The sequence below is a fragment of the Saccostrea cucullata genome, unplaced genomic scaffold (assembly GCF_032062105.1).
Source record: "Saccostrea cucullata isolate Sc308-1 unplaced genomic scaffold, CSIRO_AGI_Scuc_v1 ctg5137, whole genome shotgun sequence".
Lineage (NCBI taxonomy): Eukaryota > Metazoa > Mollusca > Bivalvia > Ostreida > Ostreidae > Saccostrea > Saccostrea cuccullata.
In genome coordinates this window covers 1-25,878 of record NW_026936894.1, presented here as the reverse complement: position 1 = coordinate 25,878, position 25,878 = coordinate 1, and the positions used below count along the sequence as shown (strand labels likewise).

The 25,878-nt window shown below is 34.7% G+C and overlaps 1 protein-coding gene across 1 annotated transcript; it reads left to right on the top strand.

The window, feature by feature from the left end:
• Positions 1-9,074: 9,074 nt before the first annotated feature.
• Positions 9,075-10,499, top strand: LOC134246823 (uncharacterized). Its single transcript, XM_062729171.1, has one exon. It carries the CDS (start codon positions 9,075-9,077, stop codon positions 10,497-10,499), a length of 1,425 nt encoding a protein of 474 aa, XP_062585155.1.
• Positions 10,500-25,878: the final 15,379 nt, after the last annotated feature.

Below are 25,878 nucleotides of genomic sequence, written 5' to 3'. Positions count from 1 at the left end.
TTTATATTTTTCTGTTGACTAAAAAAGTAACCGATACTTTGATAACCGATGTGTTTCTGTCTCCAAATCATTGGACGACCTATGCAATTAATTCATGCGAAATTAATTTATTCGACTTCTCCAAATTTCTGGTGCCTTTTACTGATTAGCAAAGAAACGATGGAATTATTTGGTCCGATCAACAGATATTTCCTCAGAGATTGTGGACAAAGTGCTCAGGTAGGTCTCTCTAAGTTCTACTTAAATTTAATTATATTTTATCAGATTTTAAAATGAATCAAGGATGTAAAGTCTTGGAAAAGTTTCCTAGCAGACATGGTATTGAAGAAGCCCTCATGAACAACTAAAAACTAAAAACAAGAAAGTTATGCAAAATGTTTGGCATCTGAGATCTGAGGCATTGCTGCATATGAACACGGTGTACCGATATAGGGTGATATTACTAGCTCACAACGGACATGGGAGCGCTAACGTAACATGTCCCCGTCATTATCGGGAAGACCTGTCCGACCTAAGTTCTTACGAGCAGAGTACCAATAACACTTCTAGACTGATGAATGATTTGTTTTTTCCTCTCTTTTATTACGAACAATACGAACAATAACACAATATGAACAATATGAAACAATAACACAATAACACAATACGAACAATACGAACAATAAGACAATACGAACAATACGAACAATAAGACAATTTTTCAATAAAGCAAAAGTATGTCTAAATATATACTCAAGACTCTTGTTATTTTTCATTTCCATCGGAGTGTTTTGGAGAGTATGGATGTCGTGTATATTAGTGATGACGATGATGTTATTTATAGCAGGGGCAGTAGCAGTAACAGTAGTAGCAGTAGCAATAGCAGGAACAGTAGCAGTACGAGCAACAGGACGAGCATTAGAAAGAGCAGTAGAAGAAGCAATAGAAGAAGCAGTAATAGATTTTCTAGAAACCGCAAGAGAGAAGAATTGAAAGAGATGAAACAGAAAGTGAAACAGACGGTGAAAGAGAAAGTGAAACAAGCGAGAAGCAGAATAGGAGGTGTCTGTGGGATGGTGTATATCTATGTAAAGAGTAAGCTTCCACCTGTGTTGCATCATCTTCCGGCCAATCCCATCATTCGAGGCGTCAGCAGCTCATCCTCATCATATAGACCACTACTATAGTAATAGGATAGTATATATGTAGAAGAAAACTTTCCATTCGCTCATCTTTATAAATAGTATATGACACTATAGTTATATATATAAAGAGAACCAATCAGAACAGGACAGATCAGCACGGCGGAACTGTGTGGGTTGTAATGTGCGCGCGCATTCAGGAAGAGAGATAAGAGTATATATACCAGTGCGACACGTCCATTCTTTCTCTTTTCACGTTTGGATCTCGACCAGAGCAGACCTACGTTCAGTTTGTTCAGTGAAATAGAAGAGACTTGCGCGATTTGCATATCATCTGATCTGCTCATTTGCATATAGTGAAGTGATTTGCATATAGTATAAGTGATTTATGCTATATATAGTGAAGTGAATTTGCATATATAGTGGAAGTGACTTTAATTGATTATAACGAGGAACTTTTAATTATCAACAAACATCATGTGGTTCAAATATCATCCCAAGAAGCGAAAGGCCCTGGAGAACATGGACTTGGACGAAGTCTACATCCATGTCGATGTATCGCAACGCGGGAAAGCAATGTTGGAATAATATGTAGGTATGCCTGATCAATGAGAGGTTGAAGACTATCAAGACTCCCGATGGTGTGCGTAGTCTCGACTTGTAACGTGTCGTAGTAGGCTGTAACTATACGTTACAAGGGACGGAGTCTTTGAGTACAGCTACGATTCTGCATTGTAAAAGTTTTCGGTTAAAAGTTGGAAAATCTCCCCGTTATCTGTGCCCCGAGCCCGGCGAACTGCTCACAGAGGCATGTGTAATAGTTCATCTTGCTTGTAGACCGGACAAGCTAAACGAAAAGGGTGTTCCTCTTTTTCCGTTTACTCTTTACAATGCAGATATTTTCAACCTATATATTTCTGTTTTCACATATCGATTGAGATTACCACAAACTCCATTTTTCTTACCAATGGATAAAATCAAGAGTATTAAACATCATAAAATAAAAATAATTCAATACTTATAACAGCAAGACATCGAAATGTTTATAACTACAACTAGTAAATGTCTTTTTTTCATTGTTTTTAAATAAACCATCTAATTGTCGAATCTACGAAAACATCTCGGGTGTTGTACCTTACAATTATGATTCTATATCGTCGATAAAAGGGATCTATGAACAATATTTTTGGTGTCGATACTTATGTATTCTAATTATAAACTGTCTCTTAAATTGAAAAGAAGAAAAACGTGTTCGTTGTGATAAAAATACGATTGATTTTTATTACGTCACCAAAGCGATTTTTTCCCGACCAATCATAAAGAAGATGCGCACGCATTTACAGAAGCTTAGAAATAAGATATGCAATCCTAGCTACTTTCTTTTTCGACTTCGACATTGGAAGAGAACAGATGTCTTTTGTCGTTCGTTTATATTTTTCTGTTGACTAAAAAAGTAACCGATACTTTGATAACCGATGTGTTTCTGTCTCCAAATCATTGGACGACCTATGCAATTAATTCATGCGAAATTAATTTATTCGACTTCTCCAAATTTCTGGTGCCTTTTACTGATTAGCAAAGAAACGATGGAATTATTTGGTCCGATCAACAGATATTTCCTCAGAGATTGTGGACAAAGTGCTCAGGTAGGTCTCTCTAAGTTCTACTTAAATTTAATTATATTTTATCAGATTTTAAAATGAATCAAGGATGTAAAGTCTTGGAAAAGTTTCCTAGCAGACATGGTATTGAAGAAGCCCTCATGAACAACTAAAAACTAAAAACAAGAAAGTTATGCAAAATGTTTGGCATCTGAGATCTGAGGCATTGCTGCATATGAACACGGTGTACCGATATAGGGTGATATTACTAGCTCACAACGGACATGGGAGCGCTAACGTAACATGTCCCCGTCATTATCGGGAAGACCTGTCCGACCTAAGTTCTTACGAGCAGAGTACCAATAACACTTCTAGACTGATGAATGATTTGTTTTTTCCTCTCTTTTATTACGAACAATACGAACAATAACACAATATGAACAATATGAACAATAACACAATAACACAATACGAACAATACGAACAATAAGACAATACGAACAATACGAACAATAAGACAATACGAACAATACGAACAATAAGACAATTTTTCAATAAAGCAAAAGTATGTCTAAATATATACTCAAGACTCTTGTTATTTTTCATTTCCATCGGAGTGTTTTGGAGAGTATGGATGTCGTGTATATTAGTGATGACGATGATGTTATTTATAGCAGGGGCAGTAGCAGTAACAGTAGTAGCAGTAGCAATAGCAGGAACAGTAGCAGTACGAGCAACAGGACGAGCATTAGAAAGAGCAGTAGAAGAAGCAATAGAAGAAGCAGTAATAGATTTTCTAGAAACCGCAAGAGAGAAGAATTGAAAGAGATGAAACAGAAAGTGAAACAGACGGTGAAAGAGAAAGTGAAACAAGCGAGAAGCAGAATAGGAGGTGTCTGTGGGATGGTGTATATCTATGTAAAGAGTAAGCTTCCACCTGTGTTGCATCATCTTCCGGCCAATCCCATCATTCGAGGCGTCAGCAGCTCATCCTCATCATATAGACCACTACTATAGTAATAGGATAGTATATATGTAGAAGAAAACTTTCCATTCGCTCATCTTTATAAATAGTATATGACACTATAGGTATATATATAAAGAGAACCAATCAGAACAGGACAGATCAGCACGGCGGAACTGTGTGGGTTGTAATGTGCGCGCGCATTCAGGAAGAGAGATAAGAGTATATATACCAGTGCGACACGTCCATTCTTTCTCTTTTCACGTTTGGATCTCGACCAGAGCAGACCTACGTTCAGTTTGTTCAGTGAAATAGAAGAGACTTGCGCGATTTGCATATCATCTGATCTGCTCATTTGCATATAGTGAAGTGATTTGCATATAGTATAAGTGATTTATGCTATATATAGTGAAGTGAATTTGCATATATAGTGGAAGTGACTTTAATTGATTATAACGAGGAACTTTTAATTATCAACAAACATCATGTGGTTCAAATATCATCCCAAGAAGCGAAAGGCCCTGGAGAACATGGACTTGGACGAAGTCTACATCCATGTCGATGTATCGCAACGCGGGAAAGCAATGTTGGAATAATATGTAGGTATGCCTGATCAATGAGAGGTTGAAGACTATCAAGACTCCCGATGGTGTGCGTAGTCTCGACTTGTAACGTGTCGTAGTAGGCTGTAACTATACGTTACAAGGGACGGAGTCTTTGAGTACAGCTACGATTCTGCATTGTAAAAGTTTTCGGTTAAAAGTTGGAAAATCTCCCCGTTATCTGTGCCCCGAGCCCGGCGAACTGCTCACAGAGGCATGTGTAATAGTTCATCTTGCTTGTAGACCGGACAAGCTAAACGAAAAGGGTGTTCCTCTTTTTCCGTTTACTCTTTACAATGCAGATATTTTCAACCTATATATTTCTGTTTTCACATATCGATTGAGATTACCACAAACTCCATTTTTCTTACCAATGGATAAAATCAAGAGTATTAAACATCATAAAATAAAAATAATTCAATACTTATAACAGCAAGACATCGAAATGTTTATAACTACAACTAGTAAATGTCTTTTTTTCATTGTTTTTAAATAAACCATCTAATTGTCGAATCTACGAAAACATCTCGGGTGTTGTACCTTACAATTATGATTCTATATCGTCGATAAAAGGGATCTATGAACAATATTTTTGGTGTCGATACTTATGTATTCTAATTATAAACTGTCTCTTAAATTGAAAAGAAGAAAAACGTGTTCGTTGTGATAAAAATACGATTGATTTTTATTACGTCACCAAAGCGATTTTTTCCCGACCAATCATAAAGAAGATGCGCACGCATTTACAGAAGCTTAGAAATAAGATATGCAATCCTAGCTACTTTTTTTTTCGACTTCGACATTGGAAGAGAACAGATGTCTTTTGTCGTTCGTTTATATTTTTCTGTTGACTAAAAAAGTAACTGATACTTTGATAACCGATGTGTTTCTGTCTCCAAATCATTGGACGACCTATGCAATTAATTCATGCGAAATTAATTTATTCGACTTCTCCAAATTTCTGGTGCCTTTTACTGATTAGCAAAGAAACGATGGAATTATTTGGTCCGATCAACAGATATTTCCTCAGAGATTGTGGACAAAGTGCTCAGGTAGGTCTCTCTAAGTTCTACTTAAATTTAATTATATTTTATTAGATTTTAAAATGAATCAAGGATGTAAAGTCTTGGAAAAGTTTCCTAGCAGACATGGTATTGAAGAAGCCCTCATGAACAACTAAAAACTAAAAACAAGAAAGTTATGCAAAATGTTTGGCATCCAAGTTCTGAGGCATTGCTGCATATGAACACGGTGTACCGATATAGGGTGATATTACTAGCTCACAACGGACATGGGAGCGCTAACGTAACATGCCCCCGTCATTATCGGGAAGACCTGTCCGACCTAAGTTCTTACGAGCAGAGTACCAATAACACTTCTAGACTGATGAATGATTTGTTTTTTCCTCTCTTTTATTACGAACAATACGAACAATAACACAATATGAACAATATGAACAATAACACAATAACACAATACGAACAATACGAACAATAAGACAATACGAACAATACGAACAATAAGACAATTTTTCAATAAAGCAAAAGTATGTCTAAATATATACTCAAGACTCTTGTTATTTTTCATTTCCATCGGAGTGTTTTGGAGAGTATGGATGTCGTGTATATTAGTGATGACGATGATGTTATTTATAGCAGGGGCAGTAGCAGTAACAGTAGTAGCAGTAGCAATAGCAGGAACAGTAGCAGTACGAGCAACAGGACGAGCATTAGAAAGAGCAGTAGAAGAAGCAATAGAAGAAGCAGTAATAGATTTTCTAGAAACCGCAAGAGAGAAGAATTGAAAGAGATGAAACAGAAAGTGAAACAGACGGTGAAAGAGAAAGTGAAACAAGCGAGAAGCAGAATAGGAGGTGTCTGTGGGATGGTGTATATCTATGTAAAGAGTAAGCTTCCACCTGTGTTGCATCATCTTCCGCAATCCCATCATTCGAGGCGTCAGCAGCTCATCCTCATCATATAGACCACTACTATAGTAATAGGATAGTATATATGTAGAAGAAAACTTTCCATTCGCTCATCTTTATAAATAGTATATGACACTATAGTTATATACAGTGCAGGGAAATAATTTTGTTACAGCATCAATGCTGATTTTGGTGCTTCCTATGCTTGCTGATTTTGATGCTTCCTTTGCTTGCTGATTTTGATGCTAGTTATCCTTATCCTGATCCTGGTTTGATCCTTATCCTCATCATATAGACCACTACTATAGTATGGATAGTATATATGTAGAAGAAAACTGGTATTGAAACTAGGTAATTTTGTGCATCAATGCTGATTTTGGTGCTTCCTATGCTGATTTTGACTTCCTTTGCTTGCTGATTTTGAGTAGGATCCTGGTTTGATCCTATCCTGATGCTGGTTTGAAACGGAAGTGGATAATTCAAAAAACAGCATCGCTATTTTAAGCCATTAAAAATAATTTTTGGATAATTTTTATTTGTAATTTGTATTAAATGACTTTCCTTTATCTGTTTTCACTTTTTACCGAAAAAAATAGCGATTTTTAACGAATTTCGTTTTGTCGTATTGCAATCGTAAAAAAACAAAATGGCGACATAGTGGAAGTTGGAAGTAAATCTTCATCTTGCGAAGTTATCGTAACATAGTTATTTGATATTGATTGCAGCTAAAATGCGATGATTTATCCTTTTTGTGATGCGATTTCAGTAGGTGGAATAGCCCTAATGTGTGCAACGTGTAAGCATAGAAACGTGATGGACAATGAACATGATGAAGTTTATGTCAAATCCAGATGAAAATTTATTGCGTGTCCTGTGAATATTTTAGCGAAAATATTATGCTTTAGCCTAAATGGAATTTTAAGTCGTAATCCAAGGAACCAATAGATCATCAGGTCACTACAACCACTCAGAGGGTATGTAAACAATGCTTTTTTTTCTTATAAAATAATATTATATGAAAATAGTAAAGATTGTGTGAAACAGATTTAGTGTAACAAAAAATTAAAAACTCAAAATTCTGAGCGATTAAGGCATTTCAACATGTAAAACCCATGTGATTTTAAAGGTCAATTTTTACAATTGAATAAAGAATAAATGAATTTTTTTAAATTTAGAATCTGCAGATGCAGTATTCTGTAGTTAATCCACAAAGTATCAAGTCAAATTATACATAACCCATTGTTGCAACCACGGCCAAAATGTACAACCTTCTCCCATTCTGACCGTGGTCAAATGAGAAAGAATATTTTGTAGCTTGATCATTAATATTTTGTAGCTCATTAAAATATTGACTATTTGCAAATAAAGCAAAGTAAGATATTTTACTTTGATCATGATACCTAGTTAGAATGATCTAACTGTGTCTCGGTACAGGCCCTCACCACAGTTAGAATACGTCCCATATACCTGCAACGTAGCAAATCAGAGTGGATCCGCTCCGAAATGATGTTGAAGAATGTAAAAAGATTTGCATTGGGAATAACTACCAAAATAATCAAAACAAACCTTCTTGAGATTGCTTATGCCTTTTATCCACAAAAAATAATCCATATAAATATGAAAATCCAATTAATTTTCTCAATGTTTTTCTCTCGATTCAAATTTATTACCTGCCATGTTTACATTCGGAATTCTCTAGAATGTTCCTAGTAAATGCACTATGCGAGTTATCGCACGTGTTCCTTTCTGCTACATTACGAATACACGGAACGAATTCTATCATTAAACCGGGTCCGTAGGACAATATCATTTTAACGATAGAACATTCTATTTACATGATACCCAGTCGCAGTATAAGAAACACTGTTGAATGAATGTAAATTGATCATTTCAATTGGGACGGAAAGAAACCCATGTTCACTTACAATGTCATATGACGTCACAATAAAGATTGAGGCATCAAGATAAAGATTAGGAAATGTTTTGATCAAGCGGCCAAGAGCAGGAGAGCTTCATGCTTACAACAATGTGGTAATGTACATATATAACCTGACCGACTGATAACCAAGTCCCCTCAAACGTAGTACAGTGTACATGTATTTCAACTTTCGAACCAATCTAGAAGTCAAATCTTAAACAATAGTATGCATGGTTACGGATTTTATCTTTGCAGTCTTAGTTAGGCTGTTCCCAATCAAGTACTGTCCTGTTTCTGGTTTACAAGTAGAATCTAGATTGTACTTAAGGCTTTAAACAGATATATAATTTTTTCAGAAGGCAGATATGTATCTAATATTTGAGCTACAATACAATGTCAATATGTATCAAATATTTGAATTGGTCATGTTGATCAGGAAGTCTTTTTTTGTATTGAACAAGATGTGTTTGTGAAACACTGTGCGGTCGGCGGTAACAAAGTTAAAAAAAAACTGTTTTAGCATATAGGTCACAGTCTAGGTCATAAGGTCATTGATCTCAATGTCATTTGAAAGAACTTTATTTGTGGAATATGCATACCGAATATGAAGTCTCCATCTCCTATGATTCAAAAGTTATGGTAAAAATACGAAAGAACTATTTTAAGCATGTAGGTCACAGTCAAGGTCACAAGGTTAGAGTTATGGCCCTTGTCATGGACGGCAGGCTTTTCTGGTCGCTCCGAGTATATTGAATTTATTTGCATATTTTTCCTATTCTGGAGCGCTGTATGCTGTTTAAATTGTGTGATTGGTATTGTGGTTTGTATGCCGCAACTAGATACAACGAACTGTGAGTATCAGATTGTGATATTTTGAACTTTGAAAATCAAAACGACAGCAAGTAGTAAATCTAACTGAACACTACTCAGCCCTACTCAGTATGCAGAAGGTACAAAGAAACCTGTCGATACACTTTTCGACAAAATTCTACAAGGGTATAACTCATGAAGATGTACTAGATGGGCTAAAAGAAAAGATTAACATTGATGATATCAATGCAATTCAGATAACAGAAAAGGAGTGTTTTGTAACTCTAAAAAGTGAACAAACAAAAGAACAACTATTAATGTCCGGTGTAACGGTAAAAAATCGAACAGTTACATTGTATGAGGTCGACAAACAAATCACGAATGTGACAATCAAAGATGCCCCTATTGAACTACCAGACACTTTCATAACTACTAATATGATGCAGTATGGTCAGGTAGTAGCAGGCAGCATCAAGCACGGCACTATTAAAAATACGTCGATTGAAAATGGTACACGTTACTTGCAAATATTAAACTGTGCACCTACTCTACCAAATAGAACAAAATTCGGAGATCACGAGGTCAGAATCTTTGCGGATAATAATCGCACGCAATGTCCATATTGCGGAAAATCTGATCACCCCTCGTACAAATGCCTACACAAATCCATAAACAAAACAATTTGTTTTAATTGTAACAAACAAGGTCATTTAGCCAAAGACTGTGAAAATGAACCTGTGTGCAGATATTGTAAAGAAGAGGGACATAGTAAGGAAAACTGCGAGTTACTATCTGAAAAAATGGTACAAAAGTATGGTAAATATGCCGCAGATATCAATGAAGGCAGAGAGGCTTTAAACGACGAAGACCAACGAAGCGAAACTGACAGTACGGAAGCAGGCACGCATGACGATCAGATCAATACCGTTATTCTGGGGGCGTCTAACTGCAAGCGCATTCAAAAGCTTCCACCAAATATCTTAAACGCCTCGGTCTCTGGGTCATCCTACGAAAACGTGTCACAATTACTCGAATATGCTAAGAAAAAATTAGACGAAACTACACCTGAAAACGTAATCGTTCATTTAGGAACAAATGATGTTACCAGATGTCAAGACGAAATCGGGGATTTAACCGGCAATGTAATGATGGGTCTTAACAAGATTCAGGAAACTTTCCCCGAGGCTCGAATTGCAGTATGCACAGTCATACCCAGGAAAGGAAAAAGCGCCGCGATTAAAAAAATGAACGACAACACTTGGCATGTGAATAAATTCCTTGAAAAATTGTGTGAAAAAAATAAATTACTATCAGTGATTGACGTGTGCAGCACATTCATAAATGACCAAGGGCTTGCTACTAGAGCACTGTATGACAGCAATGACCCCAGCGGTGTGCATGTCAGTAGCGAAGGAGCCGAGAAAATTGCCGAAATTTTCGGAAATTACAATTGTTCCGCGAACGGTCCTCCTCGTACCCCTAGTATTACAAAACGGAAGTTAAGCTCAAATACCCCAACTTCAACCGAAAAGCAGGGTAAAATCCAGAAAATGTAAACTATAAATAACAGAGCTGAGCAATGTGATTTTTGTTACATAGACTGGTTACCATGTACATATTACTACCTGTATATATATTGTACATATTATTTTTTTTTTTCATTCGTTTTTCCTGGGTTTTTTTTTAGATTATATTATCACTTAAAATGACTCTACAAATAGCTTCTATTAATGTTAACGGACTACGAGATAAGAAAAAAAGAATGTGTATTTTTTCATGGTTGAGTAAACGTAAATACGATATAATTTGTTTACAAGAAACACATGGGACAGATAATGAAACACAAAAGTGGGAAAATGAATGGAAAACATTTAAAGGGTCAAATTCTATTTGGAATAATTGGTCTAGCGAATCACGGGGTGTGGGGATGTTATTCATGATCACAAAGCCCGAATTTAAAATCACAAAAATTATTTCTGACAGAGAGGGAAGGGACACAACTGTTAGCATAAACAATAATGACTTTAAAGTAGACCTTAAATGTATCTACACACCGAATAACGGAGTTGACAGAAAACAGTATTTTAACTCACTAAAATTTGACGAAACAACTCATTATAAAATTATATGCGGTGACTTTAATTGCACACAAAATAAACAGCTTGACAGGTATCCCGTGCCCTTACGAAATGATATTGCGGTATCAGAACTTAATGAATTAATTAAACGATGCGAATTGCAGGATATTTGGCGAGAACGAAACCCGGAAAAACGATGTTACACATTTCACAGGGGCAATTCAAAATCAAGAATAGATTTTTTCCTTACAAGTGAAAATATACTGCACAAAATAAACAATTGTTCTATTGTCCATTTCCCATTTAGCGATCACGATTTGACAACATTGAAAATACAAATAGACAATATCCAAAGAGGTCCAGGGTTATGGACAATGAATCATAAAACATTAACAAACGAAGACTTCCGTAAAACATTTGTTGAATTTTGGGATAATTACAAGAAAAGCTTAGATAATTGTCAGGATATTCTATACTGGTGGGACTTAACTAAATATAAGATAAAAACATTGTGTATTGAGATGTCAAAAAAATTAAACGTTAATAAACAAAAACTTGAGAAATTAGAAAAAGAATTAGAAGAGATTAAAAACAAACCTACAACTAATAAAGAGTATCAAAATGACCTTGAGCAAAAAATAAAGGAAATTTATATAGATAAGACAGAAGCGGCAATAATACGATCAAAATGTAGATGGTTCAAAGAAGGAGAAGCTCCTTCGAAATATTTCTTTCAACTAGAAAAGAGTAATGGAGAGAAAAAATTATGGAATAGAATAAAAACAGAAAATGGTACCTATAAAACTGACATTGATTCAATCATCGAAGAGCAAATTAATTTTTATTACAAATTATTTAATACGGAAGGATGGGATAGTGAAAGTGGGGAATTATTATTAGCGGAAGTGCAATGTAAATTAGACGATTATGATGTAAACATGCTCGATAGTGATATAAACGATAAAGAAATATATCAAGCAGTGATGTCATTAAAGCCAAATAAATCTCCCGGTGAAGATGGGATTTTATCAACTTTTTATCAGATATACTGGGATGTAATTAAAAATGAATTTTCAAAAGTTCTAAAACACATATTTCATAGGGCCACACTTTGTGACTCACAAACAAAAGGAGTAATTTCATTAATACATAAAGGGAATGAAAGAGAAGATATAAAAAACTGGAGACCATTAACAATGCTTAACAATGATTATAAAATTATTGCTAAAATACTCGCCGAGAGATTAAAAAAAGTACTACCAAAATTAATTCATCCAGACCAAAAAGGATTTGTTAAAGGCAGAAACATAAGTGATGCAAATAGACTGATTCAAGATATTATTGATTATGCTGATAATGAAGATTTAGAAGGAGCAATTATATTTCTAGATCAACAAAAAGCGTTCGATAGAATTGAATGGGGCTGGATAGCAGCAACATTAAAAAGATTTAACTTTGGTGAAAAATATTGCGATTGGATAAAAATGCTACTTATTAAATCAAAAACATGCATTAAAACTAATGGATTTGTATCTAAATATTTTCCAATATCAAGATCAGCAAGACAAGGTTGCCCTATAGCTCCATTACTTTATGTTCTTCAAATAGAGCCTATGGCCTGCGCAATTAGGCAAAATCCGCAGATAAAGGGCATTTTAATTCCTTATGAAGAACAACACATAGAATGTAAAATAAATATGTTCGCAGACGATACTCAGCTATTTAATAAGGACGAAGAATCTATAATAAATTCCTTCAATGTGTTAGAAATATATGAAAAAGCCTCAGGGGCAAAAATCAATTTCTCAAAAACAAAGGGCCTGTTTATTGGCAAATCAAAAGGTAAAACACCAAAATTTAAAAAGATACAGTGGATAAAAACTAATATAAAAACTTTGGGGGTATATCATGGATATGGTATTGATACTAATGCAATTTGGTTGGAAAAAATAGAAAAAATAATGAACAGCTTGCATGTCTGGAAAACTAGGAACCTTACATTCAAAGGGAAAACCTTGATAATAAAAAATTTAATAATTCCAGTTATTGGCTATGAAATCGAAATGAGGGGAATACCGGATAAATATGCAAAACAATTAAACGATATTGTCTGGTCTTTTATTTGGGATAATAAATTGAATAAAATTGACAGAAATGTGTGCTGCTTAAGCAAGAATGAAGGAGGGATGAATATGACAAATATCTTTAATTTTATAAAAAGTAAACAAATAAAAACAATTTATAAAATCATGCATTCAAAGTTAGAAACATGGAATGCTATTGGTAAATACTGGTTACGGAGTAAAGATATGCATTCAAGTCAGGAATATTTCTTATGCACTTGTTCAGATTTATCTCCAATTTTCTTAAATAAAATGTCTATTTTTTATAAAAAAGCACTCATCGCATATAGCGAATTTCAGTCAAAATTTGAGCCAGAGAATCGAGAGGAAATACTTAACTTATCACTTTTTGGTAATAAACTTATACAATTCCAAGGGAAAAGCCTATATGTGGAATCATTTATTAAAAGTGGTTTATTAAAAATTAAAGACATTTGGAATGATGTGGAAAATTGTTTTAAATATAATGACACCATTTTTAATGAATTATTAGACAAAAGATGTTGGATATTTGAATATAGTAAAATAAAATCAGCCATTCCTAAACAGTTTTATCCAATATTGAAAAATAACAACTCAGTATTTAATAGCGAAATAAAACTCTCTTATAAACTGAATAATAATTTACTCATAAAAAGAGATAGTAATAAAGTGGTAACCTTTGAAGATATCAAGTTAAAGAACATAGAAAAAATATTGAACAAGACAATAATTCCAAAATGTCAAGAAAAATGGGAAAATATTTATCAAAATAACATACAGTGGGACCTAGTTTGGAACAGTATTTCAAAATTGAAATTTAAAAATAAAATTCAAGAATTCCAATGGAAATGCGTGCATAACATATTGTATACTGAAGATAAATTATGTAAAATCGGACTATCCAATGGTTTATGCAACTTGTGTAAAAATCATGAAGAAAATCAACATCTCTTTTTCCATTGCGCAAAAGTGAAAACAACACTCAAGTTACTAGAAGATATAATTGAAAATGTACTACAACTAAATGGAACTTTACAAATTGACCAACAAACAATAATATTAGGATACTTGAAGGAACCGAAAACCCAAAGAACCGTTATTAACATTTTAATATGTATTTATAAATGGGTCATATGGAAAACAAGAAATAAAATTAAATATGATAATTTAAAAATAACTGACTACAGTATTAAAAATGCATTCAAAAATGAAATGAAATCGAATTTTTTACTATTACAATCACAGGATTTGACAAAATTCAAAGAGAAAATAAATCATATGTTTCAAAATTCCTTGGGATTCTAATACCATGCAGTTATAGGGTTATTGGCATTATCTGCTGCCGTGATAAATTATACATACATGTATTCACATTCATTAATTAACTATATGGCACACTAGGTTTTTGTTTTTTTTTCTCTCGGTATTATCTGCTGCCGTGATAAATTCTATATACATGTATTCACACATAGAAGTCCACTATACGGCACACTATTTTTTTTATTTATTTATTCCTTTTTTGCTATGTTATTTTTCATGTAACTGGAAACATTATGTTTAAAATATGTTCAAAATGAATAAATTAATAGATCATCAAATGAAAATGTAATGCCAGATTCAAACTATGTATGTGAGGAAAAATATTCATGTCTTTGTAAAATTCATTCATTCTGATGTATTATTATAATCTAATTTTATTATCACAAAACTCTACATATTGATCTTGTTTATAGGTTGTAAAACACAAAAAGACCCGTATTTGAGGGTGACCTGGCCCTAAATACTAGTTACAGTGAGATTGATATAGACTTCTTTCTTTTTTCCACACAATCTCCACTGCAACAAGGGTCATATTTCTATTGGTGTTAAATGCATACCTTGTTATTATATATAAAAATGGTGCTAATTTGCTTTGAGATATTTATGTATATGTATGAAAATGAAGCGTCAATAATCATATATTAGTATAATGGTGTTAAACGTATACTTTGTTATCATATGTAAAAATGGTGCTAATTTTCTTTGAGATATGTATGAAAATGAAGCGTCAATAATTTTATATTAGCATAATGTGAAAAAATTCTGTTCAAATTTTGGAGATATATTACATAATACTATATCGATCCAGGGAGCTCCTGGCACCCCTGGTGAGGTATTATCAGAGGGCTTCTGTGGAAGTTTTACCTCTCTGTTATATTGTATGTTATTGAATAAATAATTGGGAAAAAAAAAAATAAAAAAATAAAAAACATGAAAAAAAAAAAAAAAAAAAAAAGGTCACAAGGTCATTGAAGTTGGTGTCTTTTTAAGTTAAGTACGCCTGCCAAATATCAAGTCTCTACCTCTCTGAGTTAAAAAGTTATGGCGAATGTTCAAATTGACAATAGACAGACAGATAAACAGCTGAACAGATAAACAGACAGGATATAAACAATATACGCCTCAGATCTATCGATCCGAAAGCATAAAAATTTTAAGAACAAACCATTTCTTCACAATTATTTATGAATAATTTTCATTTGATTTAAAAGAATGTGCTGTATACATGGTATATATCATGTATATCCACTGTAAAACAAAATTATTTTATATAAGTGGTGAGAATTATTACTGGTATGTATTTTTATATAAAAATTTTGATTTTAAAATATGTTTATCGTATATAATTAACACAAAATATAAGTATAAACAAAGAAATGCCTTTTCTTTTTGCGATATTTAAATATTTTTACATACATATTGATCGATATATGTGTACTTAATCCTCACACAGAATCTTTATTATTATAATTGTTTAATCATTTCAGCCTCAATGGCTCCTTTTAAATTTTACTGGAGTTAAAAGAGAAAAGATGAGTGTTTGAAACTGTGATCATTACTTTGATATTAAGTAGCCAAATTATGTTCAATTAGTAAAGTTACTTATTGTCATATTAACATTTCTTTACGTATCGTCGACTGAAAAACCAGGATCGGTCGACACCAGCATCGGGCGCTTTTCACGTAACGCAGTGCTCTAATGTCTAGGAGTAAGGCAAGATTCCTTACGCCATTGATTCCCTTTCCAACCCCAGATGTAGCGACGGATCCTTGGATTCAGACCAAATAAATCACTTGTCCATAATGCTTTGGATGCTAACACGAGAAAGATTCCTCACTGCATAAAGGCCATAAATATCGAGTACAAATGTAACGTTACTGTTCTCCAGACCAACAGCAAACGGCTGCGATTAAATTTAAATAAAAATTCTAGAAGGGACGTTAAGCATACATACAAAAATATCCAGTGACGCTGCGAGTAACCATAATAACTCCAAGTGATATATAATGTCTCGACTTGTAAGGTATTGTACAAGGCTGTGCATGTAACTGTTAGATATTAGATGCAGAGAATTTGTGAATAGATACAAGGAGAGATGAAGAAAAAACCTTTTATATAACAAAAATACAAACACTTGTATTAAGATGAATAATTTATTCTCTAAACATCATTTGTACAAAGTCTCATCTTCGCTGCTTAGCAGTTATGTTCGTTAACTGGCTTAGGCCTCATTGGATGTTATTTCATTCCTGTCCAAAGATAAGTACAAATTGTTATGCACACACACAAACATAAGGCGAGCAGAACCTTCGCTCCAAACTTTGAAACTTTCATTTTAAGATTCAGGGATCCTACAGCTACATCCACGTCAATGACAATGCTTTGACATCTTTTAATCTGGTTAGACTCGATATTTATTTCTGCCATCCTTCTCTCTTTACCTTACGTGATTAGTACGTTAAACTCAAAGAGTGTGGGTCCAATACGTAGAGATTTCTTTTCAGTAATGCAGTAATGGTTATGTATTTTGAAGACGTTCATATTGTGACATATTCTAATATTTGAAAAAAGATGGAATTCAAATTAATATTTTTGATTTTAGTATCCTGCATTTTGTATAATATTTACAGTTTGAGGTTAAATGCTTGTCATTTACCTAAATGATATTTGAGATTCCCCTCTGATTTCTTGTTGCTTGTTGATATGCCAGTGAAAGGAATCTGTCCTCTAGGAGTCATAAGCACACAGTGATCTGTGGATGGTAGTTTGATGTCAATGTTTGACGTTAGTCAAAAGATAAACGCTACTATATAATTCATTGTGAGGGATGAAATATAGGGATGGTTTATATATTTCTGGGTGAGAGATGGGGTGACGCAGAACTCTCATTTCCCATTCCTCATCTTTATCATTATAAACGAACACAAAAAGTCTAAAATGATGAAGTGGAGAACATCAAAAGTAACTTCAAGGAAAAAAAATTCCATCACATTTCATTTTCTTCTGAAACCTTTTTTCTCCTTTCAATGTCTAGCAACTTCTAGAGTTACAAACTCTATTTTGGAGGACTACCGAAACGTAATACACCAGAACATAGTCAAAAGCCTTTTTATGTCCACATGTAAGGTATGGATTGTTTGTCAACACCTGAATCACATTCAAGCCAATGTTCAGACGGCAACATTTCTTTACGTATCGTCGACTGAAAAACCAGGATCGGTCGACATCAGCATCGGGCGCTTTTCGCATCGGGCAGTGCTCAAATGTCGTTGAGTAAGGCAAGATGACTTATGCTGCTAGTTCCAATTCCTACCCCATATGTAGCGACCGGTCCTTGGATTGAGACCAAATAAATCACTGGTCCATAACACCTTGGAGCTAACACGAGAAATATTCCTCACTGCTTAAAGGCCATAAGTATCGAGTACAAATGTAACGTTACTGTTCCCCAGACCAACAGCAAATGGCTGCGATTAGATTTAAATGAAAATTCTAGAAGGGACGTTTAGCAAACATACAAAAATATCCAGTTACGCTGCGGGTAAGCATAGCAACTCCCAGTGATGTATAATGTCTCCACTTGTAAAATATTGTACAACGCTGTGCATGTAACTTTTGGATATTAGATGCAGAGACTTTGTAACTAGATATAAGGAGAGATGAAGAAAAGAACATTTACATAACAAAAATACAAACACTTGTATTAAGATGAATAATTTATTCTCTAAGCATCATTTCTACAAAGTGTCATCTTCGCTGCTTAGCAGTTATGCTCGTTAACTAGCTTAGGCCATATTGGATGTTATTTCATTCCTGTCCAAAAATAAGTACACATAGTAATGCACACACACAAACATAAGTCGAGCAGAATTTTCGCTCCAAACTTTGAAACTTTAATTTTCATCTTCAAGGATCCTACGGCTACTTCCATATCAATGTCAATGCTTTGACTTCTTTCAATCTGGTTTGACTCGATATTGATTTCTGCCATCCTTCTCTCTTTACCTTACGTGATTAGTACGTTAAACTCAAAGAGTGTGGGTCTAATACGTAGAGATTTCTTTTCAGTAATGCAGTAATGGTTATGTATTTTAAAGAAGTTGATATTGTGAGATATTCTAATATTTGAAAAAAGATGGAATTCAAATTAATACTTTTGATTTTAGAATCCTGCATTTTGTATGATAATTACAGTTCTGAGGTGAAGTGCTTGTCATTAACTTAAATGAAATTAATTCCCCTCTGATTTCTTGTTGCTTGTTGATATGCCAGTGAAAGGAATCTGTCCTCTAGGAGTCATAAGCACACAGTGATCTGTGGATGTTAGTTTGATGTCAATGTTTGATGTTAGTCAAAAGATAAACGCTACTATATAATTCATTGTGAGGGATGAAATATAGAGATGGTTTATATATTCCTGGGTGAAAGATGGGGTGGTGCAGAACTCTCATTTCCCATTCCTCATCTTCATCATTATAAACGAACACAAAAAGTCTAAAATGATGACATGGAGAACAACAAAAAGTAACTTTATGGAAAAAAATTCCATCACATTTCATTTTCTTCTGAAACCTTTTTCCCTTTCAATGTCCAGCAACTTCTAGATTTACAAACTCTATTTTGGAGGACAACCGAAACGTAATACACCAGAACAAAGTCAAAAGCCTTTTTATGTTCACTTGTAAGGTATGGATTGTTTGTCAACACCTGAATCACATTCAAGCCAATGTTCAGACGGCAACATTTCTTTACGTATCGTCGACTGAAAAATCAGGATTGGTCGACACCAGCATCGGGCGCTTTTCGCTTGGCGCAGTGCTCAATTGTCGTGGAGTAAGGTGACATCAATTATGCTGCTAGTTCCCTTTCCAACCCCAAATGTAGCGACCTGTCCTTGGATTGAGACCAAATAAATCACTTGTCCATAACACATTGGAGCTAACACGAGAAAGATTCCTCACTGCATAAAGGCCATAAGTATCGAGTACAAATGTAACGTTACTGTTCCCCAGACCAACAGCAAATTGCTGCGATTAAATTTAAATGAAAATTTTAGAAGGGACGTTAAGCAAATATACAAAAATATCCAGTGATGCTGCGGGTAACCATAATAACTCCCATTGACGTATGATGTCTCAACTTGTAAAGTATTGTACAAGGCTGTGCATGTAACTTTTGGATATTAGATGCAGAGACTTTGTGAATAGAGACAGGGAGAGATGAAGAAAAAAAACCATTTATATAACAAAAATACAAACACTTGTATTAAGATGAATAATTCATTCTCTAAACAACATTTCTACAAAGTCTCATCTTCGCTGCTAAGCAGTTATGCTCGTTAACTAGCTTAGGCCATACTGGATGTTATTTCATTCCTGTCCAAAAATAAGTACACATAGTAATGCACACACACAAACATAAGGCGAGCAGAATTTTCGCTCCAAACTTTGATACTTTCATTTTCAGCTTCAAAGATCCTACGGCTACTTCCATGTCAATGTCAATGCTTTGACTTCTTTCAATCTGGTTAGACTCGATATTGATTTCTGCAATCCTTCTCTCTTTACCTTACGTGATTAGTACGTTAAACTCAAAGAGTGTGGGTCTAATACGTATAGATTTCTTTTCAGTAATGCAGTAATGGTTATGTATTTTAAAGAAGTTGATATTGTGAGATATTCTAATATTTGAAAAAAGATAGAATTCAAATTAATACGTTTGATTTTAGAATCCTGTATTTTGTATGATAATTACAGTTCTGAGGTGAAGTGCTTGTCATTTACTTAAATGAAATTGAGATTCCCCTCTGATTTCTTGTTGCTCGTTGATATGCCAGTGAAAGGAATCTGTCCTCTAGGAGTCATAAGCACACAGTGATCTGTGGATGGTAGTTTGATGTCAATGTTTGATGTTAGTCAAAAGATAAACGCTACTATATAATTTATTGTGAGGGATGAAATATAGATATTGTTTATATATTCCTGGGTGAAAGATGGGGTGGTGCAGAACTCTCATTTCCCATTCCTCATCTTCATCATTATAAACGAACACAAAAAGTCTAAAATGATGACATGGAGAACAAGAAAAGTAACTTTATGGAAAAAAATTCCATCACATTTCATTTTCTTCTGAAACCTTTTTCCCTTTCAATGTCCAGCAACTTCTAGATTTAACCGAAACGTAATACACCAGAACAAAGTCAAAAGCCTTTTTATGTTCACATGTAAGGTATGGATTGTTTGTCAACACCTGAATCACATTCAAGCCAATGTTCAGATGGCAACATTTCTTTACTATCGTCGACTGAAAAATCAGGATTGGTCGACACTAGGATCGGGCGCTTTTCGCGTGGTGCAGTGCTCAAGTCTTTTGGAGTAAGGTGAGATCAATTATGCTGCTAGTTCCCTTTCCAACCCCAGATGTAGCGACCTGTCCTTGCATTCAGACCAAATCAATCACTGGTCCATAACACTTTGGAAGCTAACACGAGAAAGATTCTTCACTGCTTAAAGGCCATAAGTATCGAGCACAAATATCCAGTAACGCTGCGGGTAACCATAATAATTCCCTGTGATGTATATTGTCTTTACTTGTAAAGTATTGTACAAGGCTGTGCATGTAAGTATTGGTTATTAGATTCAGAGAATTTGTGAATAGATACAAGGAAAGATGAAGAATAAAAAACCATTTACATAACAAAAATACAAACACTTGTATTAAGATGAATACTTTATTCTCTAAACATCTTTTCTATAAAGTCTCATGTTCTCTGCTTAGCAGTTATGCTCGTTAGCTAGTTTAGGTCTCATTGGATGTTATTATTTCATTCCTGTCCAAAAATAAGCACACATAGTAATGCACACACACAAACATAAGGCGAGCAGAACCTTCGCTCCAAACTTTGAAACTTTCATTTTCAGCTTCAAGGATCCTACGGCTACATCCACGTCAATGACAATGCTTTGACATCTTTTAATCTGGTTAGACTCGATATTGATTTCTGCCATCCTTCTATCTTTACCTTACGTGATTAGTACGTTAAACTCAAAGAATGAGGGTTTAATACGTAGAAATTTCTTTTCAGTAATGCAGTAATGGTTATGTATTTTGAAGAAGTTGATATTGTGAGATATTCTAATATTTGAAAAAAGATGGAATTCAAATTTACAGTTTTGATTTTAGAATCCTGCATTATGTGTTATATTTACAGTTCTGAGGTGAAATGCTTGTCATTTTCTTAAATAATATTGAGATCTCCCCCTCTGATTTTTTGTTACTCGTTGATATGCCAGTGAAAGGAATCTGTCCTCTAGGAGTCAACAGCGTACAGTGAACTGTGCATGGTAGGTTGACGTCAATGTTTGACGTTAGTCTTAAGATAAACGCTACTATATAATTCATTGTGAGGGATGAAATATATCGATGGTTTATATATTCGTGGGTGAGGGATGGGGTGACGCAGAACTCTCATTTCCCATTCCTCATCTTTATCATTATAAACGAACACAAAAAGTCTAAAATGATGAAGTGGAGAACATCAAAAGTAACTTCAAGGAAAAAAAATTCCATCACATTTCATTTTCTTCTGAAACCTTTTTTCTCCTTTCAATGTCTAGAAACTTCTAGAGTTACAAACTCTATTTTGGAGGACAACCGAAACGTAATACACCAGAACATAGTCAAAAGCCTGTTTATGTCCATATGTAAGGTATGGATTGTTTGTCAACACCTGAATCACACTCAAGCCAATGTTCAGACGGTATCGTCGACTGAAAAATCAGGATCGGTCGACACCAGCATCGGGCGCTTTTCACGTAACGCAGTGCCCAAATGTCGTGGAGTAAGGCGAGATTTCTTAGGCCACTGATTCCATTTCCAACCCAAGATGTAGCGACCGGTCCTTGCATTCAGACCAAATAAATCACTGGTCCATAACACTTTGGAAGCTAACTCGAGAAAGATTCCTCACTGCTTAAAGGACATAAGTATCGAGTACAAATGTAACGTTACTGTTCCCCAGACCAACAGCAAATGGCTGCAATTGAATTTAATGAAAATTCTAGAAGGGACGTTAAGCATACATACAAAAATATCCAGTGACGCTGTGGGTAACCATAATAACTCCCAGTGATGTATAATGTCTCGACTTGTAAAGTATTGTACAAGGCTGTGCATGTAACTATTAGATATTAGATGCAGAGACTTTGTGAATAGATACAAAGAGAGATGAAGAAAAAAACATTAACATAACAAAAATACAAAAACTTGTATTAAGATGAAAATCAGGATCGGTCGACACCAGCATCGGGCGCTTTTCGCATCGGGCAGTGCTCAAGTGTCGTGGAGTAAGGCGATATTACTTATGCTGCTAGTTCCAATTCCATCCCCAGATGTAGCGGCGGGTCCTTTGATTCAGACCAAATAAATCACTGGTCCATAAGACTGAAACTTTTTTCTCCTTTCAATGTCTAGAAACTTCTAGAGTAACAAACTCTATTTTGGAGGACAACCGAAACGTAATACACCAGAAAATAGTCAAAAGCCTTTTTATGTCCACATGTAAGGTATGCATTGTTTGTCAACACCTGAATCACATTCAAGCCAATGTTCAGACGGCAACATTTCTTTACGTATCGTCGACTGAAAAATCAGGGTCGGTCGACACCAGCATCGGGCGCTTTTTGCTTCGCGCAGTGCTCAAGTGTCGTGGAGTAAGGCGAGATTCCTTACGCCACTGATTCCATTTCCAACCCCAGATGTAGCGACCGGTCCTTGGATTGAGACCAAATAAATCACTTGTCCATAACACTTTGGAGCTAACACAAGAAAGATTCCTCACTGCTTAAAGGCCATAAGTATCGAGTACAAATGTAACGTTACTGTTCCCCAGACCAACAGCAAATGGCTGCGATGAAATTTAAATGAATTTCTAGAAGGGACGATAAGCATACATACAAAAAATCCATTAACGCTGCGAGTAACCATAATAACTCCCAGTGATGTATAATGTCTCGACTTGTAAAGTATTGTACAAGGCTGTGCATGTAACTATTAGATATTAGATGCAGAGACTTTGTGAATAGATACAAAGAGAGATGAAGAAAAAAACATTAACATAACAAAAATACAAAAACTTGTATTAAGATGAAAAATCAGGATCGGTCGACACCAGCATCGGGCGCTTTTCGCATCGGGCAGTGCTTAAGTGTCGTGGAGTAAGGCGATATTACTTATGCTGCTAGTTCCAATTCCAACCCCAGATGTAGCGACGGGTCCTTTGATTCAGATCAAATAAATCACTGGTCCATAAGACTGAAACTTTTTTCTCCTTTCAATGTCTAGAAACTTCTAGAGTAACAAACTCTATTTTGGAGGACAACCGAAACGTAATACACCAGAACATAGTCAAAAGCCTTTTTATGTTCACATGTAAGGTATGCATTGTTTGTCAACACCTGAATCACATTCAAGCCAATGTTCAGACGGCAACATTTCTTTACGTATCGTCGACTGAAAAATCAGGGTCGGTCGACACCAGCATCGGGCGCTTTTCGCTTCGCGCAGTGCTCAAGTGTCGTGGAGTAAGGCGAGATTCCTTACGCCACTGATTCCATTTCCAACCCCAGATGTAGCGACCGGTCCTTGGATTGAGACCAAATAAATCACTTGTCCATAACACTTTGGAGCTAACACGATAAAGATTCCTCACTGCTTAAAGGCCATAAGTATCGAGTGTATCAAATGTAACGTTACTGTTCCCCAGACCAACAGCAAATGGCTGCGATGAAATTTAAATGAAAATTCTAGAAGGGACGATAAGCATACATACAAAAAATCCATTAACGCTGCGAGTAACCATAATAACTCCCAGTGTTGTATAATGTCTCGACTTGTAAAGTATTGTACAAGCCTGTGCATGTAACTTTTGGATATTAGATGCAGATACTTTGTGAATACATACAAGGAGAGATGAAGAAAAAAACATTTACATAACAAAAATACAAACAATTGTATTAAGATGAATAATTTATTCTCTAAACATCAGTTCTACACAAATAAGTAGTATCAGCTCCACATTACTATTTTTTTACGAAATATCAAGAGATAAACGAACATATTTATGCGTAATAAAATGGCAAGCAATACGCTCGCTCCAAAATTTGTTGCTTTCAATTTTAGCTTTGCCGTCGAAGTCAAGTTCAATTGCATGGTTTTGATTGTTTGCAACCAGTTTATTCTCTGAATTCATTTCTTCCATCTTCTCTGTGACTCGTATGTGTAAAACCTCAGGGAGAGTGGTCCAATATATGGAATACCTTCTTTTTCACGTAATGGAAACAAATCAGATGACTTTTGAATAATTCAATTTTTTTCCGTTATGTTTTGGCATAATTAGATAAAATGGTAACAAACAAGTACTAGTAGTGTAAAAGTACCCTTTCTGGCACAGATACCTAATATGAGCTACACATTACTGTTCTTTTATTCGAAATACCAGGAGATAAATGAACATAGTTATGCATAAACAAAGGGCAAGCACTACGCTTGCTCCAAATTTTGTGGCTTTCAATGTTAGCTTTATAGATTTGCCGTCGAAATCAAGCTCAATTGCTTAGTTCTGATTGTTTGCAACCAGTTAATTCTGTGAATTCATTTCTTCCATCCTTCTCTGTGACTCGTATGTAGAAAACCTCGAAGAGTGCGGTCCAATATGCAGAAAACCTGCCTTTTTTTTAGCAGTGATAAAAAATCAGATACCCTTTTAATAAACCAATTTTTTCTCCGTAACGTTTTGGTATTATTAGAGAAAATTGTAACAAACTAATTCTACTTTCAAAAATACAATTTTCTCTGTGACTGGTATATGTAAAAACTCGAGGAGTGCAGTTCAATATAAAGAAAACCTGCTTTTCTCAGTAGTGATGAAAAATCATAAGCCCTTTTAATAATCAATTTTTTTCTCCGTAATGTATTGGTATTATTAGAAAAAAATGTAAAAAACCAATACTACTTTCAAAAATACAATTTTTCTCTCTGTGACTCGTAAGTGTATAAACTCTAGGAGTGCAGTCAAATATAAAGAATAACTGTTTTTTCAGTAGTGATAACAAATCAGATGCCCTTTCAATAATCTAATTATTCTCTGTCATGAATTGGTATCATTAGAGGAAATTGTAACAAACTAATACTAGTAGTGTAAAAGTACCCTTTCTGGCACAAATACCTACTATGAGTTCCACATTAGTGTTGTTTTATTGTAGTAGTGTAAAAGTACCATTTCTGGCACAGATACCTAATATGAGCTCCACATTACTGTTGTTTTATTCGAAATACCAAGAGATAAATGAACATAGTTATGTATAATGTCTTGACTTGGAAAGTATTGTACAAGGTTGTACATTCAAACCCCAGATTTAGCGACCGGTCCTTG

Bases quoted from the DNA above. Each gene is read 5' to 3' on its own strand.
- LOC134246823 (XM_062729171.1), top strand. From the start codon at position 9,075: ATGCAGAAGGTACAAAGAAACCTGTCGATACACTTTTCGACAAAATTC.